Source organism: Callospermophilus lateralis, chromosome 8 (genome assembly GCF_048772815.1).
Source record: "Callospermophilus lateralis isolate mCalLat2 chromosome 8, mCalLat2.hap1, whole genome shotgun sequence".
In the NCBI taxonomy this organism is placed as follows: domain Eukaryota; kingdom Metazoa; phylum Chordata; class Mammalia; order Rodentia; family Sciuridae; genus Callospermophilus; species Callospermophilus lateralis.
The window spans coordinates 137974815-137995104 of NC_135312.1; the positions used below are offsets into that span (position 1 = coordinate 137974815).

The window sequence follows — 20290 nt, forward strand, 5'->3', positions numbered from 1 at the left end:
CATACTGCTCTGCTCTGTGAACACTGCTTTGAGTTGCAAGGATTTAGGAAAAGGTTGGGGGAGCGGTGGGTCTCATGAAAATAGAAGGGAGGTGGAGGGTGAGAGGAGGGAAAAGGAAGGTTAGGGTTAGGGAATGAAGTTGACCAGATTGTGTGGCACGCATGTACCAATATGTGAAATGAATTCCACTATGTATGATTACAGTGCTCCAATTGAAAAAGTATCAGGATAAATACGCCAGGATATCTAGCACAAAACCAGAAGACCCACTAAAACAAAGATTTTTTTTCTAAAAATGTTTCTATATAGTTTCTATAAAAGTTTCTGTAAATTTATAATGTTTTGTAAGTTCAAAATCATAGCAGTTTTTTATGGTAAAGGAAAGAGGTTCACAATACAATGACTTGTATACTTACTATTTGTGAATGATTTTTTCAGGCAGTATTCAAGACCTTACCAGGGCAGAAGATTGCCCGACTGGAGCTGGGAGGGGTTCTTAATACACCTCAGGAGAAAATCTTTATTGCTGCAGGATCTGAGATTAGAGGCTTCACCAAGAGAGGAAAACAGTTCCTCTCTTTTGAAACGAACCTCACTGAGAGCATTAAAGCTATGTATGTTCATTGTACATATCTATTTTCAATGTTTCTAGTAGATGTAGATCATGTGATTAAATGTCATATCTTAAGTTTTCTGGAAAATAAAATTGACTACGTTACAGATGTTCCACTGGAAACCATATTTGCTGTTGAATATTTTTGTTGTTGTTGTTAAAGAGCTTTATTATATAAACACATTCATTTGTTGTTTTTTGGATTTTTGTTTCCTGCACCACTTGGATTGGTTTGAGGACACTCTACTGCTGAGCTGTATCCCCATCCCTTTTTATTTATTGTTATTTTGAGATGGGGTCTTGATAAGTTGCATAGGCTGACTTTGAATATGTGGTCCTCCTGCTGGCCTCAGGAGTGGTGGGCTCAGGTGTGAGATCCTTCTGCCTTGTCTCTCCAGTAGCCATGATCTCTCCAGTGGCCCTGCTCTGTTTGAAATATATTTTATTTTTAATTGTACATATTTGTGAGGTACAGAGTGACATTTCATTGCATGTATATGATGTATAAGGATCAGATCATTATATGGAAATATTCAGAGCCAAACAGTAAGGCCATGTCATAATGAAGTGAGGGGCAGTACAGGGTAAGCATATCACAGGGTGATTTTAGTATTGAAAACTCTTACAGGGACCATAGGGGTGGAGAAATAGATGAAAAGCCCAAATAAAATTATCTTCGGGATAGTCACATGGTGATAATCTAGATGTGAAAGATATACATGTTTAGTGTCCCTTTTCTCAAATGCTTGGGACCAGATTTCAAAGCTTTTCAGATTTTTCAGATATTTGCAAAGACTATCAGTTGAGCATCCCTTACTTATAAATTTGAAATGCTCCAAGGTCTGAAACTCTTGGAGAATTATGTTAATACAAAGTTTGGGGTTTAGGATTTTCAGATTGCTTAACCTGCATTCCAATAGCATATATGACAAATATAAAATTTTATCAAGAAATTTCAGCTCCACCAAGAGAAAACTGTATGTATTCTAAGAATTGGAACATCATTATGATTATTACCAAAATTTTGTTAAAATAATTTGAAATGAACTTGCTTCTCATTTATTTATTCCAAATAAAGTTCTAATGGAGACATTCTCCACTGCTTGTCATGTAGTTTACAATAGATTCACTTTGAGTTAGGCTTTTCTGGGCCGTCTAGTGTGGTGGTAAGAAAGCTTGATTCTAGAGGTCAAAGTGCCTGCCTGCTTTGCAGCCCACTCCACTGTCACTGGTGTGAGTCAGCAGACTGTTCCTCCCCTGGGAGCCGGTAGTAGTCAGTAATCCCAATTTTAGACCATGAGGGAAGATTTACACGGAAACCCCCAGGACAGTGCTTGACAGGGAATGTCCTACACATTTAGAAACTTTCTTTTCTGGTATTTTTTCACATAGAAATTATCATTTTTGTTTTCAGTTTTTCTGAGCTTAGTTTGTATTGCAAAACCTTAAGCTTTAAGATCTTCATTTTTATCTTACAAAATAAAAAGGTAATATCAAAAAGGCCAGAAATTAAGTGGGGAAATGAAAAAAAGATTGTGTTCTCTAAGTCTGTGGTAACTTTTGTTTTCATTTCTGAGAAAAATTCAAGAATTACCTGTGCTTATTTTTTAAATTATGGAGGTCTGAAATTACTATTTTAATGTTCTCAGGCACATATCTGGCTCTGACCTCTTTCTCAGCGCAAGTTACATCTATAATCATTATTGTGACTGCAAAGACCAACATTATTACCTTTCTGCAGACAAAATCAATGATGTCCTCTGCCTTCCAGTGGAAAGAGTACCTCAGATCACACCCATCTTGGCCTGCCAGGACAGAGTGCTCAGGGTTTTACAGGTGGCTGTTTGCATTTTTGTGACTTTTCATAATCTAAATAAATGAATAATTATGAGTATTGTTATAAATTATTTTAACAGTTACTACTTTTGTCCTGTACAAAGTTGTATATGAAAAATACTTTTTAAATTTAATTGATAAGTTTATTTGTTTAGTTGGGGCAAGTGTGTTGAGATCTTTTGCAAGAGAGCATATGTGGAAGAAAGAAGGACACCTTCTCCCCCTGCCCCAGTTTCTGACCTGGCCCAGTCGTAGCAGAGAGCTTTTGCTACAGAGAACCTCCAACAGCATTTCCCCTTTCTTTCTCCATCACTCTCCTCTTCCCCCAGAAATCAAATAAAGGAAGACATTAGGTTAGGGAGAGGGTGTATTTAACTTGAGTTTATCCAACATTTTGACGGTAGGTGGAATGAAGCAAGTTTGTTGGATAAGTAGGTAAGAGGGGGAAAATCACTTTGGTGTCCTCACATTTCCAGGGAGATGCTTGATGGCTGACACAGCTGTTTCAGGTCATTGCTGTTAGTGACCACTGTGTCTCCTGGAGGTGGTCTCCTGAAAACCCATGGAGTTTGCTAGGTAGCTGGAAGGTTCGTTGGATCGGTATTGGATAGTAGTTGGTACGGTTAATCCAGGCTTGAGCTCTGAGTTCCCTGCTGCCACAGGCAGTCTCACCTTTGCAGTTCCACAGTCCGGTGGCTGTTTCTTGGCATCAGCCCTTTGTAGAAGGAAAAATCCAGTGATTCCATACCCCATCAGAGGCAATCAAAGTAATGTCTGGTTCATTCTAGAGGTTCCAAGGCGTTATTTGTCCCCTGGCTTGGACTTCCAAATGTGAGTCATTTGAATAGCCTTTTTTTGGGGAGCTGGTGAGTATTCAGTCAGAGAATGCTCTGGCAGAATTCTAGGATTCTGCTTTGCTTAACCAGAAGGAATCCATACTCTTTATTATGCAGACAACCAAGGGTTTGTGGACAGTGAGCACTGGAGCTTCTCCTCTGCCTTGCCCTCTTCCCTTGTGCCCCATCTGTCTTGAGGGCGGTTCATTACCTTAGAGGTGGCTTCTTTAGAGTTTTGTGTATGTCCTTTTGTGTTCATGTAGTTGTATATACATACCTAAAGATTTAAAAATGATAAAGATAAGGCATATAGATCTTATATTCTAAATATTAAATATTTTTAACAAATATTATACCATATTTACTATAATTTTGCAAACTGTTTCCAGTTTACTTATATGGCAAAATTGAAAATGAGAAGAGGACCTAACTGTTTTCTTACCTAAATATCAGATGATTCTGCCTCTAACTGGAGTGATTTGGGGACTACCAAAAGAAAGGCCGCACTTTTCCTTAGACAATAACTTTGGGCCTGCTCAAATGTTTGAATGTGCTTGAAGTTAAACCAGTTAACACCAGAAAGGCAGAAGAAATAAACTTGTTCCTAGTAAGTTTTGAAAGGAAAATTTACCATTGTAAGTTTTCTATCAATCAGTATATTCAAAATGAAAAGTGTGACAGTGAAGAATATTTTGCATATTTTTCTCCTTGGTCTTTGCATTTTATATATATTTTATTTTCAAATGTGTTAATACATGCAGAGTTGCTAACAAATGGAAGTTGGTGCTGCTGACCTGATTTTTTTCAGCAGTTTTATTTTAGATGTTATCAAGAATATAGATGTTTTCCATGAATGCATATGTGGGGATGTGTGTGTATGTGTGTTATGTTTGTATGTTTTTCTTTATGTGGTACTGGGGGTTGAACCCAGGAGTGTTCTACCTCTAAGCTACTTCCCCAGCCCTTTTTTTAAAATCAAATTATTTTTGAGACAGGGTCTTATTAAATTTCCTAGTCTGGCCTTGAACTTGGGATCCTTCTGTCTCAGTCTCCTGAGTAGCTATGATTATAGGCAGGTGGAACCAGGCCCAATTTTATTCTATATTATTTTAAATTTGTGTTCAGTTTCAGTTTCTAAATATATATTCTTCTCAGGGTTCTGATGTGATGTATGAAATTGAAGTTCCTGGCCCACCTGCTGTCTTAGCACTGCACAATGGAAACGGAGGTAATCAGGGGTTCACTTTTCACAATTAATATATTAAGTGAAAATGGGATTTGTAGAAGGAAGATGAACTAAAATTGAGACATTTATTTTCTGACAACTTGCCAGTAACTCACAGTAAGGAGTCATTGAACTTTAATTTTCAGTTTCATCTTAACATTAGATGACGGGGATTAGGAGGTGGACTTCTCTCTTGAGCTACAAAATCCTGTGAATATATAACCATTCTCCCAAATCATTTCCTGCCTTAGGATATTTAAATGAGGTTTTTACATGAAAATATTTTAATTTTAAAGAAATGTCACTAATGTTTCCTCTAATTATAACTAGGCAACTCTGGGGAAGACCTCTTGTTTGGAACGGCAGATGGGAAGCTCGGGCTTATTCAGATCACCACATCCAAGCCAGTGCACAAGTGGGAAGTTGGAAATGAGAGAAAGCGGGGAGGTATGGTGTCAACATAGCTCAGATCCCGAAACACCCGTAACTGTTAAATTTAAAAAGTCATGCAATTTACTGTTTTACTTATTCGTATCATATAGTAGCCCTAAGTAATAGGAGAGCCACCTCTGGTTTACGTACTGTTTATTCATCAGGTCTCTCACTGTAGGTATAATATTTTTAAAAATAAGAAATGCTAGTAATACTTTGGGAAAATATGCTGTGGTAAAATTCTTTGTTAACTGTCCACGGTAGACAGTTAATGGGACCTGAGAGTGACTGGTACAATGCAAGGGAATGCTGTGCTGTCTCAGGGGACTCCGTGCCTGACTTGGGAGGTAGGGATGGTTTCTTACACATACAGGATGCTCATACACTTATCCCCTTCACAAGTACTTGTCCGGAGAGACAAGGCCTGGCCTTGTCACATGAAGAAGACACGACAGAGCAGTATGTTAAGAGAGTACTGAGAGAAGGGGAGCTGCTTTTAGACTGCGTGGTCCAAGAAAGTGTCTTAGAAGAGGTTGAATTTGAGCTGAACTCTGAAGAGGAAAAAGGAGGGTGTGGAGATTTGGAGGGGAGAGAGTTTTGCAGGAGGAGAGGTGGATTCAGTTCACCTGTGGAGTAGCAGGATGACCAGTGTGGCTGTGTCCACTCACAAGGTGTGATGACCTGGGGAAGGTAGGGTAGGGCTGCTGTCAGCGGAACCTTGCCAGGAGGTCGCAGTGGGGAGTCGCTGGAGAACTGCATTTGGGGGCGGGATGTGATTGAGTCCCCAGAAGAGACTACACTGCATTGAGAATGGATTGGGGGAAGCAGGTTACAGTGGAAACATGGAGACCAGTTATCCTTGTAGCCTAGTCCAGGCTGACTGTAGCTGAAGTGAGAGGAAGACAGTGTCAGTATATATTGTGGGGCAGAGCAGATAGGATTTGCTGGTAGATTCAACATGGGGAGTTAGAAGAAGAAAGGAATCCAAGAGGTAGCCTAGATTCTCAGCCTGAGTGCTGGGTGGCGGAGAACTGGGGAGGGAGCAGGAGGGTACCCAGGAAGCCGTGGGAAGGAGGAGAATAAAGAGCTGTGTTTGGAGCATGGGAAGTGTCAGGCAGATGTGTACAGGAAGAGGCTGAACTGGACGTGTGGGTCTGGGCATGTGGAAAGGAGATGTGAACTTGGGGCCCTTGCCAGGTCGGCTGTAGGTAAAGCCCTGGATGAGGCTTCTGGGTGGAGAGGAGCAAGCTACTGATTGTGCTCAGCGCTGGTCTGTCCTCCCCCATTTTGAGTTAGTTTACAGTTTCTCTTTTTTTGTTTTGTTTTGTTTTGTTTTTTTGCATTTTGGGGTGGTTGATCATTTATCAGCAGCCACATAAAACACAACTCTTCATACATATTTTTAATGGCTCCTTTCAGCCCCATCTTCACCCTCCTTGAGCTGTATGGATGCCTCCATTTCTTAGAGTCACTCTTTGTGGCTTCCCCCTTTGCACGCCACCAATTTCAGCTTCCTGTACTCTACTATAATCTACCACAGAGTTCCATCTTGGGAAGTTTCACTGTCAATTTTCATCAGATGTTGTATCCCCTTCCACTCTTTTTGACAGTCTTCATGCTTTTATTGACATGTTAGTGGAATTTCAGGAAGAATGGGTGTAAGTATGTGTATACGTGAATGTACCCTTTAAACCATGAGTTCAATACAATCTTCAATTGCAAATCCAGATGTATTTGTGCCTCTAAATGTAATGCCGTTTTTCTAAAGAGAAGCAAAATGTGCTTGCTATTCTTTATTTGCTACCTTTTTCTTCATAATTTATTTTTTATCTAGATGGTAACAGCAACTCCTATTAAGCCCCAGCATGATCAATTCCTCTTATCTTGCTATGTTTTTCATCACATATCAGAGTTTCTTATCGTAGGTTCCACAGAAGCCTAGGAGTCTATAACTTGTCGCTAGGGATGTGCAAGAGATATGAATGAAAAATATGAACATTGATTTTTTTTCTTTTTTTTGTTTATTTTCTTTTAAAACTTTTTATTTTGAAGTAATTTTAGATTTGCAGAAAATGTGCAAAAATAGCAAACACAAATACACAAATAGTTCCTGTATACCTTTCACCCAGCTTAATGTTAAAATCTATCACAAGTACAATACAAGTATGAAAACCAGAAAATCAGAGCTGGGCTGTAGCTTAGTGGCAGAGTGCTTGCTGAGCCAGTTTCTCATTCTTATTTGGTATATACGTGACTCAACTATTAGTTTTGTAATAACATCACATTTTTTTAAAGGTATTTTGTGTATTGACAGCTTCGATATTATGGGTGATGGGGTTAAAGATTTACTTGTTGGGAGAGATGATGGAATGGTGGAAGTGTATAGCCTGGATAACACAGAGGAGCCTGTTCTGCGATTTGACCTGGTAGGTTGGTTCAGAGGATTCTCCATCTATGTGTTTATTCCTTGTCGGGTTTTATAGAGATGACTAAGGGCTGAATTTTATTAAGGAAAATAATATTAAAATCTTATGTTTGGGGCTGGGATTGTGGCTCAGTGATAGAGCATGTGCCTCACACATATGAGGCCCTGGGTTCGATCCTCAGCACCACATTAAAAAAAAATAAATTAAAGGTATTATGTTCATTACAACTAAAAATATTTTAAAAATCTTATGTTTGGTCTGAAACATTTTGATGTTATCAAAATTTCTAGACTACTCGTTTGAATAATAGACTGTTGCTTCTAAACTGAATATTGAATTACTGTTTCATTATACTTTTAAACCTTTATAAATTTCTCAAGTAGTAAATAGTTCATCTGAGTTTCTATAATGCATAGCAACACATTATATAGCAGTTAACTTTCTATGTTTGAGTTTCATGAATGAGAATATTGTTTTAAAATCCAGGAATAAACTGCACACCATTAGGGCAGTATCAGAAATATCCTTAAGCAGAGAGGAACAAGTAGCAGTTTTGCTTGTAGATACTCAAGAGCCAGCTGTGAAAGAAATACTAGATAAGAGTAACTCGTTTATAAAATTTAAATGTAATTAAGTCTGTTTATGCTGCTGAGGTATAGAATCACATTGAAAAGCATTCTGGCATGAACAGAATCATATTTTTCCATTTGTGTTTTAAGTATTTTAGATTTACTTGAAATGATATTTAAAAATAGGAAATTGAATATATTAATAGGGAATCATGAAGTGATTTGATAATGTGTACATTGTGTAATATTTAATCAGATCAAACATTTCTCCTCAAGCATTCTCGTTTCTTCATGGTGAAAACAGTGAAAATCCTTTCTCCTAGCTTTTTGAGTAATGGTCACCTGCCACCCTGCTGTATAGGGCACACCAGAGCTGTGTGTGTGTGTGTGTGTGTGTGTGCGCGCGCGCGCCCGCTTGCGCTAGCGCTGTGACCTGGGTTCCAGGACTTCCTTCTCCTGTTTACTGTAGCTTGTACACACCAATCAGTCTTTGCCTCTCTGTCTCCTCCTACCTCCTACCCCTAGGAAGTGGTCCTAACTTGTATGAGATCCACATTTTATGTCTCTCATACAAGTACAATCACTTGGTACTTGTCTTGCTGTGCTGATTTCCTGTAATGTGACGATTTCTAATTCCGTTTGCATGGTCTGAAGTACATTCCATGGTGTAAGTGGAATCTTTCGTTTTCGTGAGCTGGCGTATTAGACCATATTTTTGTTCTTGTGTGAAATACCTGAGGCAGGCTTCTTTATAGGGAAAATAGGTTTAGTTCAGCTTGTGTTTCTGGAGGTCCAGCCTGCGGGCCTCATCTGTGAATGGCCTTCTTGCTGGTAGAGTCTCCTGTTGAGGCCTCAGGTCCCCTCTTCCATGTCTGTCCAAAACCTCAGCAGTGACGGCATTTATCTGCTCTGCCAGGTCTGGCACTAAGGCCTCGCCCACTGTCCCTCCTGTTTTCTAACAGGAGAGGTCCTGGCTTCAGAGCTTACTGTGAAAATGGAAAAAAAAATGGGAATATGCTTGATGTTAAACCAGTCTTATTCTAGTAATATGTAATATCAGTGGCAATGCATGAATAAATTGGAAGGAATAAAGCATCTCATTTAATCTCATGATATATATATATATATATATCCTTCAGAAATTTTCTTTTGTGATTAAATATTATATACTAGAGCTTGTGTATTTGTCTTGATCAGATGTGATACTAATAATTATGATGGAAATTTCCAGTGTTTGTAATTATTATCAGAATTTCTAATCCTTAGGACCTTATGATCACAGAAGATAATTTATATGTGTGTATATATGTTTTGTTTTGTTTTGTTTTGGTACCATGGATTGAACCCAGGGGTACTTAACCACTGAGCCACATCCCCAGCCCTTTTTTATATTTTGTTTAGAGATGGGGTCTTGCTAAGTTGCTTAGGGCCTCGCTACATTGTTGAAGCTGGCTTTGAACTCATGATCCTCCTGCTTTAGCCTCCCAAGCCTCTGGTATTACAGGTGTGCACCACCATGCCTGGCCTCATTTATATATTTTCTCATTGCAGAAAAGCATGAAGGAATTTCAAGCCATGATTACATTAAGATAAAAGTATGTGAAGTGAGTGAAATGAAAATACAAGTTAAAAGAGAAAAAGGAAAAATGTAAAATTTTCAACCATTAAGGATTTATTAAATCTACATTTTTTTCTTTTTCTTTTGTGGTACTAGGTGTTGAACCCAGGCACAATTTACCACTGATCTACATTTTCAGACCTTTTTTCTATTAATTGATTTTGAGGCAGGGTCTTGCTAAGTAGCTGAGGCTGTCCTCCAACTTGAGATTCTTTTGCCTCAGCCTCCCCAGGCACTGGGATTACAGGTGTGCACCACCGTGCCCAGCTTCTCCAAATTTCAATTGTATGTGTAAATTTGTCCCTCCTTGGTGCACACCTATAACCTCTGGAGGCAAGAGGATCACAAGTTTGAGGCTAGCCCAGGCAACTTATTAAGACCCTGTCTCAAAATAAAAAGTGGTGTGGGGTGTAACTCAGAATGCTCGCCTAGTGTGTGTGAGGCCCTGGATGCAATCTCCAGTATCACAAAAATAACAGAACTCCCACTGGTGGGTTGCCAATGCATTTTTTTAAAAATCAGAGTGTAACCGCAAGACTTTTAAGTTACATATGTTGTGTGTATTCACATGTGAATATATAACAGTTAAAAAATTATTGCTGATTTCCAAATAGCTTTAACCAGTATTGACTTACAGTGCTGGTTGACTCACCTGGTGATTATTGTTGACAAGTTTGGGAAGTATTGCTTAAAAGATGATATTATTTACAAACTTCCAGAAGTACAGTCTTTGTAACTATGTAAAATTGTGATGAAAAGTCTAGATGCTAACTTAAAGATGTACAGGAGGATACATAGTTTTGTTCATCTAAAAACTCTTCTTTTAGAGAAAATAAATAAGAGGTGATCTAAAGTAGTTTTACTTTTGTAATTTATTTTTTAAAATATCCTTTCATTATGTAAATAAATTATTTTTTTCTCATTAGATATTTGTAGAGTTAGCCAAGTGTGAATCGCCTTTTAAAGGGACTAGAGTCATTTTAATCTTCTTTTCCAAATTTAAAACTGTTGGAATTTTCTGGGATTTGTTTAAGGTTTTGTGTTTCTAATCTCAGCATCTACACATAATAAATAGACACTCGGTAAATATGTGTTGAATGTCTGGAGACAGGATAATGAATTTTGGCAGCTTGCTTTGACTACCTTTGAAGTTTTCAGCTTATTAATAAAGTGCTTGGTCTTGAATTTATCTTAGGCATTGTCTGAGAGTGTCACGTCCATCCAAGGTGGTTGTGTAGGGAAAGACGGTTATGATGAAATCGTGGTGTCCACCTACTCAGGTAAAGAACGGTGAAGAACCAGCGACCAAGGTCTAAATGCATGTTCTTTTGATGGCTACTTTTTTGAGAAGTATTATTAGTAAATCCTTCCTATAGAATTATTAGCGTTATTGGTTAAAGAATGAGGAGGTGAGCTGAGGAGGCAGTGGTGGGGAAGCACTCCCCGGCCTGAGCCAGGGTCTGGGCTCCATCCCCGGTAAGTAAGCAGAGGAGGAGGAGCGGCCTTGTCCATTGGATTGATGAAGTGTTGATGTTTGACTAACCCTTTTTAAGAGAACTTAGCATGTTTCTACTAGCTTTGAAAAGTAAGTGGCATTCTTTGTTAGAAGGGAGCTATTTAGAAATCTAGTTGGCTTTGGACTGTGTGCTTGTCTTGTAAAAATTTGTTTGCTTTTGAGCATTGAGTTTTGCATTCTTACCAATTTCATGAGAGTTTAAATCTCCTTAAAAGTGATTTTCGAAAGGTGATGCTTACTTGTCACTTTTTTGAATTTGCTAAGATGTTCTGACTTACTCCATACTTGAAAACTAGAACTATTAAGAATAGAAAGACACCTTTAAGCATAGTATTATAGTATTTCAAGCAAAAACAGTATCACAAATTGCTTAAATACTTTTTTTTGGTCTGAATTCTTTCCAGCTTGGTTTTGTGTTTTGCTGTGTTCTGGAAGAACACAGCTGAGTTAGGTTGATGGTGGTGGACTAGGGGCTCACGCTGTCAGCACCTAGCAGCACTGACTGGTGCGTGACTGTTCTCATCTCTACAGGTTGGGTCACAGGTCTGACAACTGAGCCTGTTCATAAGGAAAGTGGACCAGGAGAAGAGCTCAAGATCAATCAGGAGATGCAGAGTAAAATTTCTTCTTTACGGTAACTTTTGAGTTGTGTGTTTCATTTCAAGTGTTGGTTGCTGCTTACCATTTACAGATAGATGCACTGCATTTTATTGGAAGGCATTGTCACCTTTTAATGTGAAAGTTCATTTGAGACAATTAGGGAGTGTTGATGAATATCTTGGATTCAGAGCTCCACCTTTTCAGTGCATGATCCCATACTGACTCTCGGATAGAGAACTGTGTGTTCCCATTGTCAGAAATGGTGGCTGCAGTGTTTTGCCTACCCCACCGCCCAACAGACATCGGAAAGAAACCCAAATAGGCGTGTTGTTTTCTCCATTTCTCTTTAACTCCAACGTTCACTGTTCCTGTGCACATAACTTTGGCTCATGAGTTTTCTTACTGGAACTGAATGTTGCCTCCTGTAGGTACAGGGTTTGTGCTCATGGCCTGCTCAGTTCAACGTTTCTGTAAGAAGGAACCGCAGACTGCAGGAGGCTGCTTCCCACAGTGAGGAAGTGGGAAGTGGCCAGTCATTGAGTTTCAGCCACCTCCAGGGGAGGGAGGCCTGATCTGTGTTTTGGTGATGATCAGAGGCTACAGGAGCTTCTAAGGCAGGAAGGCCCCAAGTTCCAGGAGCACAGGCCAGTTCCCCAGGGCCACCAGGAGAGCCGCCTCGTATGTTCATGCAGAATGCCAAGTTCATGCAGCAGGAGTGCTGGGTTCAGTGACTGCCTTGCATCCTCAGCACAGTACTTTTATTTATAGCCGAATCTTGCCTTCCTGACTCCTCTGGGATGTAAGCTCCAGGCGCCAGGCTTATATTTGGTTCATTCAGCACCTGGAGCACTGCTAGGTACAGAGAGTTAAATATGTGATCTGCAGAGTAAATACTTCCTGGGTGAATGCATCTTTTCCTCCGTTCACCGCACACATCCCTTCCACACTTCTCCACGTTCCTTTCCCCCTAAACCAGGTTGATCTGCCCATCACTGTTGACTCCATCTGCATGTGGCTTTTCCCTAGGCAGTGCCCATGCCGGTCAGTCTCAGCGGGACCTGCTCTACCGTTTGGTAGAGCTGATGCTAGGCCACTGGCCCAGGATCATCCCTGTGGTCACCAAAATGTGAATACTCAGCAGCTGCTCCTTATTTTGTCTTCCTGCCCAAATCACACTGGAGGTGCATGTTGGCTGGTGTTTCTTGTTATTAAGTCCAGAACATTTTCCTGCCATATTCCTTTTTCTTCTGCCTAGTCCTAGTTGTAGCTGTAGCCATACTCCTGAGCTGGAGTTGACTGGTTGTAACCTGCCTGGGTACTCACGACTCTTTATTCATGTTTCTGGTATGGAACTGAGTAGATGCTTTAATTTGGGGGTTAGGAATAAATGATGTGGAATCAATTGGTCAGTCAGAGAAACTAAAATTTTATTCCTACTGATGGTATAGTTCTAGCCCAACCAATGAAAACCCCATTTTACAGAAGTAAATGTCACAAAATTTCATGCATTTCTAAGGACTTCAGATGTTTAAAGATGACAAAGTTGTATGTCTTTTCTTCTAGGAATGAGCTGGAACATCTGCAGTATAAGGTGCTACAGGAAAGAGAGAACTATCAGCAGTCTTCTCAGTCAAGCAAAGCAAAATCAGCAGCACCTCCATTTAGCATAAATGACAAGTTCACATTAAATAAAGATGATGCCAGCTACAGCCTCATCCTAGAGGTGCAGACTGCAATAGACAACGTCTTAATACAGGTCCGCAGAATGGCTGGGTTCTTGGTTTTATGACTGGATCTGTTTTGTACTCCAATTGTATGCCCTTATTATTATTGAGCACGTTTAGTTTCAAATGGTAATTTTAAATGTTTATGGCTTCTTAATTTTCCATGAGGTAATCAGTTTGCTCGTAGGTTATTTGAATGTTATCTTTACTTTTGAGTTATCCTAAACTTAATAAACAAAAGATGGGTGAACTTCAGTTTCAAGAAGTGATAGAATAATAAGGATTTTCTTCTTTTACTAAACTCTGGGAGAATCTCAACAGAGATGTGACTTAGAAAACTCTAGTATTTAATGCTCTTGTTAGACCCTTTTAAAAATCTCCAAGTACTAAAATGATAATTTATAGTACAGCTTACTCATTAGCTCAATGGTTTCTAGGTAGGTCAGTAGGCAAGACAGATAATCTCAAAGGTGAGATTTAGGGATAATAGCTCTGTTCATTTGTTTAATAGTTTTATTTACTTTTAAGTTGGAAGATACTCAGGAAGTAGAAAAATATACTAGTAGGATGAATGGAAAATAAGAATAAGATGGAAAACCCATAAAAAGATGAGAAAATAATAAATTGGAGCAAGAAGACAAGGTTTAAGAAGATGTGGGAAGGGGTCCGATTCTTTCTCTCACAGATAGAAAACTCCTCGCCAGGCTGCTCTCAAGTTGCTGCACTCAGCCTCAGGAGCACCGTCATATGACCCCAGCCCTTCTCTTAGCAGCTGCTTCAGGGAGACCATAGCTTACCTTCTTCTTGTGTAACAGGTGAAGCTACAACGGATAAAAAGGAGCCAGTGTAATCAGATGCCCCTGTGGTTACTTATAGCCATGGTAACATTTTTAGCACTGGCGAAAATAGAAGATCATGCATTTGAGGGGATAGTAAAAGATGATATTTTGTGATTCTGATAATCCAAATCAGAAAAACACAGGTGATTGTGAAATGACATTTATTCTTCATTAAATATTTTCCAGAGCTTTATGTGATCAAGCGTAAATTAAGAGAATTTGTACTCTCACATTCAGAGATGAACATATCTAGGACACAGGCGACCTCAGAGAAGAGATGTTCTGTGTGCTGTTGGTATGTTTTCCCTCTGAGCCGTTCTTTTACATGTTCACCACAGAGCGATGTCCCCATAGATCTGCTTGATGTGGATAAGAACTCAGCAGTTGTCAGCTTCAGCAGCTGCGACTCCGAGGTGAGTGACCTGCTAGCCCTTCTGCACTTTCTGATGCCCCCTGCCTCTGACCAGGTCCAAGGCCAGGTGGTGGCTGTCGCCTCCTCTGCAGCCACTGGGCAGGCTCCTAACGCTCCACAGATAGGCGTCCCTAGCTCCAGGCTCCAGAGGCCAGGGGTCCCCAGCTGCTGGCCGTCAGTCCTGTCCCTGGCACTTCAGCTCTTGGCTTCCTGCTCCTCTTCTCTGCTTCCCAGCTGTGGCTGCCACTGGGAGCCTTCCTCCAGCACCAACCTCACTGCACCTTCCCTTTCCCAAAACCTTTTAAGGATCTTGTTTCTTGGTGGATGTGGATCTAGATTCCCCCTTCCTCAGTGTGGTATAGGAAACTCTTATGCCTCCAGCTCATCCCACCAGCGGCCACCACCCCCATGCACATAATTTCTGTTGAATTGAAGTTCTTAAGATGTCTTAATTGCTGTGGGTGCACACATCCTCTGCTGGGGCACGGTCTTCCTCTCCCCGAGCTTCCTGGCCGCCCCGCTTTTTCATCCAGCAGTCATTCAATGAACACATGCCGCACAGAGAGCCCGTGACAGGTCACAGAGCTTTGACCTGCAGATACCACTTTCTGCTGCCTGGTGCTGGCCTGAGCAGTCTCCACCAGCCGTGTCCTGAGGGAGGCCAGGGGAAAGAGGCCCGGAGGGGCTGTGGGGAAGGCCAGCCCGAGTAGCACTAGGGTAGCGATGGGTATGTTATTTTATCCATAACTACTTCAGCACATAATGACATTTGTTTTTAATATTTGGTGTATTTATTTTTAAATCGATCTGTCCTTTCTGTTCACTGAGTTGAAATGATTTAAAAAGAAAAAAAAATTGAGTTTTCTTTTTTATATTAACATCCTTTTAATTTTTTTGGTTATTTGTTAAAAATAGAAAAATAGCAGTACATGAAAATTGTATATAAAATATTTCATATTGTTTTGTTGTTGCAATTTATGCACCTAGGTATCTTTTTCTATTTTTAATTGTTTAATTTCAAGTAATTACAATATTTGAAGGAACCATTCCAGTTTAATTCAGCAAACATGTACGCCAGGTACTGCATTGTTTGCTGGAATCACAGAGACAATATTTTTTCTCTTTTCTCTGCAAGTATTTGTGAAAATCAAAGGCATTGGTCCACATGGCTTTTTAAAGTAAATGTTTGACATTTGCATTGTTGGATTTTTAGAATGAACTCTTGATGTTTACAGGTTTTATTGTAGGCTCAAAGTAGAAGGAGCATGAGCCTTAGGGTCTTAGAAAAATTTGGATTCATTTCATCCCTGACTTGTTTTGGAAAATTTCCCTAACCCCTCAGTGCCGGTTTCTTTATGGATGGTAAACATTTTTATTGATGATGTTTCTGTGGTTAAACAGCTGAATTCATGGGGCTGGAGTTGTGGCTCAGCAGTAGAGCACTTGCCTAGCGCCATTGAGGCCCTGGGTTCGATCCTCAGCACCACATATAAATGAATGAATGAATGAATGAATGAATGAATGAATGAATGAATGAATAAAGGTGGTATGTCAGCTATAACTACAAATATTTATTAAAAACAAAAACCTGAATTCATCATTTTCCCCAACTTTGAATTCTTTCCAGTCAAATGACAACTTTCTTCTCGCCACTTACCGGTGCCAAGCAAATACCACACGGCTGGAACTGAAGGTAAAAGTGTCCAACGTTGCCTTTACTCGGGTTTGAGCAGCCTTCCCCTTGGCACATCCGTGCCTGAGGTCACCTTCCCCTTGGCACATCCGCGCCTGAGGTTATTCCTGTGGGTTGAACTTCTCCCTGCTTCAGCACCCTTCAGTTACCAGTTGTAAAGTTATTGATCGTAAAGTTCCTGGTAACTGGGATTTTTTTTCTGATTTCCCTTGTGGAAAGCCTCAGAGTATGTAAAAGTAAGGATCCCACATCTTTGTCACCAGCTTCGTGACAGTCCTGTCACTGGCCACCACAGGTCACTTGGAAGCAAATGCAGGACACTGGCAGTTTCCCCTGTGAATACTTTGTATATATGTCTAAAATACATACAAACAACAAAAATTTTAACAACTTTGTATCTATGTCTAAAATATATACAAACAACAAAAATTTTAACAACAAAAATGCTATCAGCAATTTTTAAATAAGTTTCTTAATATTATCACTTAGTGTTCAGATTCCACTGATTTTTGTGATCCAGTCGTGGTCTAAATGAACCTGATTCATGAGCATTTCCCTGATATTTTCTTGTTGTCTAAGTTTTACCCCGTTGCATTCCCAGTGATTTCATCTTAGTATCATCTATTTTAGAAAACACTTGTACAGGTTTTCCTTAGCAACTTAGTAACAGCCATCTTTGTGATTAAATATTGAACATAGCAGACAAATTTATATTAGTTCTTTTGTGTTGGGAGGTTTCAAAATTTTTTTAGTTTTGATACACCTGTGATCTAAAATTGAAGGACTGTTATTTTTTCCCCTGGTGTTGGCTGATATTTTGAAACTTGAAATATGCTTTTTCAAGAGAGATGCTGTTGTACCATACTTTTTTCACATCTGCTTAAGAAAATTTGAGTTAGATGTAATTTTTTCCCTGAACAATTGTTTTTAATCTTTGTAAGTATCCTTTTATACATAATTGGCTGTGGCTCAGAGGGACAGCGCTCGCCTAGCATGTGTGAGGCACTGGGTTTGATCCTCAGCACCACATAAAAATAAAATAAAGGTATTATATCCACATACAACAAAAAATAAATGTTAAAAAAAAGAAAAATTGTAAACTAGGATAAACTTATTTCTAGAAGATTTTATTCAAGCATATTGTGTAAGTGATCATTATGCCCCTATTATTGTATGTCACTAAGCAAGGCTGCACCAGTAAATTTGAAAGACGATCTGAAAAATTTTTTAAAACTATATTCTTTTATACAATTGGACACAATAATTTTAAAGTTCAGAGGAAAAAATAAATGCCTGAAAAGAGCCAAGAAAATTATGAGAAAGAAGAAAAGTAGGTGGAATGTGCCTTGGCAAGAGAGGAAACGTGAACGTTGACCAAACAGCTGGGCCGAGAGGATCCTGCCTGTCCCCCAGCTACAGGCTGTGTCCTGCTCCTTCCAGACCCCTGGGCACTGGGGAGGGCACTGCCTCCAGGGCGCTGGCCAGGGTGGGGTGGGGATGGTGGGCAGAGCAGAGCGCCTCCCAGTGTAGACAAACAGGCTCTGTAGCAGACAAGGGTCTAGAAAGAGAGCCTGCACGCGTTTGCAGGAACTTATTGTGTGACATCTCTATTTAGGGAAAAATCAGATTGCTATTTCTATTTAAAAATTGGTATTGGCTTAACTGGCATTCATCTGAAAGAAAAGTATGTGGATTTGGGGGTTATTTTTCTTTTTTTTGTGATGCTGGGGATTGAACTCAGGGCCTTGTCCAAGCTGGGCAAATGCACCACCACTGAGCTACACCCCCAGCTCCTAATGAATTTTTACCTTTTGCCCTGTGTGACAAACTGAGATGAGTTAAGTACTTAAAGAAGAAAATTGTCTTCCAGACACCAGGTAATGATTAATGAAAATAAAAGCAATCTGTGTGTTACTATAGAGAAGATCACTGAATAAAGAAAATAGGCAAGGAGTAAAGATGGGCAGTTCTCAAGAGAGAGAAGCAAAAGAGCTAACAAAAGAGTTCTGCCGTGTTATTGGGAAATTAAACCAACATAGCAAAAATGTGGCTTCTGCTCCTCTAACAGGTAAAAAGTATTAAAATATCATCTCTAGGTGACAGGGATGAGTAAAAGGTTATGATTAGTCATGGTTGGTGGACATATACATTTTCATAGCCATTTTTGAAAACAAGTTATAGGGCTCCTCTGGAGGATCTTTTAATAGCAGTAAAGTTCCAGCACCCAGATGACTGTGTGGTTAGCTGCAGCCTGGTTTAGAGAGGAGGAGGTGGAACTGAGGAGAGTGCTCCTTGTTGATGGTGGGTTGCGTGATGGCTGGAATTCCTGCCTCAGCTGTCTGTCTGGGGCGCGGTCCAGGGAAGAGCAAGAAGCAGTTAGTCCCTTTGTGTTTGTGTGTATCTTAACTATAATGCTACAGGAGAAGATCTGAAAAGAGGTACCCCTGGAGGGCCCGAATTTAGGCAGGGTGGGACAGGTGTGAGTAGGCTGGGAGGGGGGAGTGCATGGCAGGGGAAGGAAGGGTGGGGAGAATTGTTACAGTCATTATTAAAAATACAGTTTTCATATAAAATTGTTATATTTATTATTAAAGCTCATTTTATTAAGGAGAAAGTTGTGCTGCTGCTGGAAACTTACCCTTTAAAAGTAAACCCCAAATTGGATTTATAAGGCCTATTTTCTTTCTGAATTTTTACTCATTGTCTTTCTTATCCTTTTTATCTTTTATCTGTGCCCATTTGCAAAAAACATCTTACTTTAGACTTCATTTATCTTTCTCACTTAGCCAAAACATTTGTCTATTTTTTTTCACATGCTACAAAAAGCATGAGATAAACGTCAGTTGTTAGATTAGAGAAGTTACCTTGCAGGACCAGCAGACCTGCGGTCTGCCCTGAGTCGGGAAGGGAAGCTGGGGCAGGAGCCAGGAGCCGTCAGCCTCGGCACCCCTCTTCAGGCAGGCCTTACAGCTTAGGGAGTCATTTTATGTTAGGAGTTCTGAGTTCTTGGGGCATCCGGGAAACATGTTCGTGATGGCCTGAGAGAATTTCATTCAAGTGCTAGTTTAATATGTATTTCTCTGCTTTTAGAGACAATCAAGAATTAGGCTTTTGGAAGGTTTCTGTCAGTAGGATTTTGTAACAGCAGCAGTATGGTATAATTCCCATTCCTGAGAAAGTGTTGTGTCCCATGAATTATAGTTATTTTGAAAACTCATTGATCTGTTCAACAAAAATGTCTAGATTTTAAGTACTTTTCTTATGAACCTTGTAGAACATGCTCACACCTCTTTTTAGATATGACAGAATTGAGCGTGGGAGTGTGGGTCTTGTCCTGGAGTGGTGAAGGGCTGGGAAGAGTGGACAGCCAGCTGGAGTGTGTGATGGGCAAACCCACAGGTCGACTTTGCCACAACTGCCAGGGTTGGTTTCATTCTACTGCCCTGTCGTGGGGAAGAAAGTCGTTGCTTAGTGAAATGTCAGACTGGTGCAGAGAGTCAGGCGACCCGATCACTTGGTGAGCACAACAGAGGTCGTCGTGCTGCTCATGGTTGCTTTTTCTTTCCCCGCTTGCGTGGCCTCAGATCCGCTCCATCGAAGGCCAGTATGGCACACTTCAAGCCTATGTGACTCCAAGAATCCAGCCCAAAACCTGCCAGGTGCGCCAGTACCACATCAGGCCCCTCTCTCTCCATCAGAGGACGCACTGCATTGACCACAGCAGGTGGGCAGAGGAGGGGCAGTGGGCTTTTCAGTTACTTACACTGTTCAGATCAACTTGCTTTTTCTTTCTTTTTTTGTAATCTATTTTTAAGTTGCAGATGGACACAATACCTTTATTTTATTTATTTTTATGTGGTGCTGAGGACCGAACCCAGGGCTCACACATGGTACACGAGCACTCTACCACTGAGCCACAACCCAGCCCTGTCTTATTCCTGTAGTGTATAT

At 40.2% G+C, this 20290-nt stretch overlaps 1 protein-coding gene across 3 annotated transcripts in view; it reads left to right on the top strand.

Moving 5' to 3' along the window:
- Positions 1-20290, top strand: part of Bbs7 (Bardet-Biedl syndrome 7) — a 41744-nt gene that overhangs the window by 12985 nt on the left and 8469 nt on the right. Inside the window, exons 4-14 of one of the 3 annotated variants that reach the window (XM_076864425.2) lie at positions 439-614; positions 2263-2449; positions 4441-4513; positions 4841-4957; positions 7238-7368; positions 10751-10835; positions 11603-11705; positions 13235-13427; positions 14573-14647; positions 16274-16339; positions 19924-20063. In XM_076864425.2, coding sequence (XP_076720540.1) covers positions 439-614; positions 2263-2449; positions 4441-4513; positions 4841-4957; positions 7238-7368; positions 10751-10835; positions 11603-11705; positions 13235-13427; positions 14573-14647; positions 16274-16339; positions 19924-20063 — 1346 coding nt within the window. The remainder of the gene's footprint in view (positions 1-438; positions 615-2262; positions 2450-4440; positions 4514-4840; positions 4958-7237; positions 7369-10750; positions 10836-11602; positions 11706-13234; positions 13428-14572; positions 14648-16273; positions 16340-19923; positions 20064-20290) is intronic. The other 2 variants (XM_076864427.2, XM_076864426.2) reach the window with 2 other exon arrangements.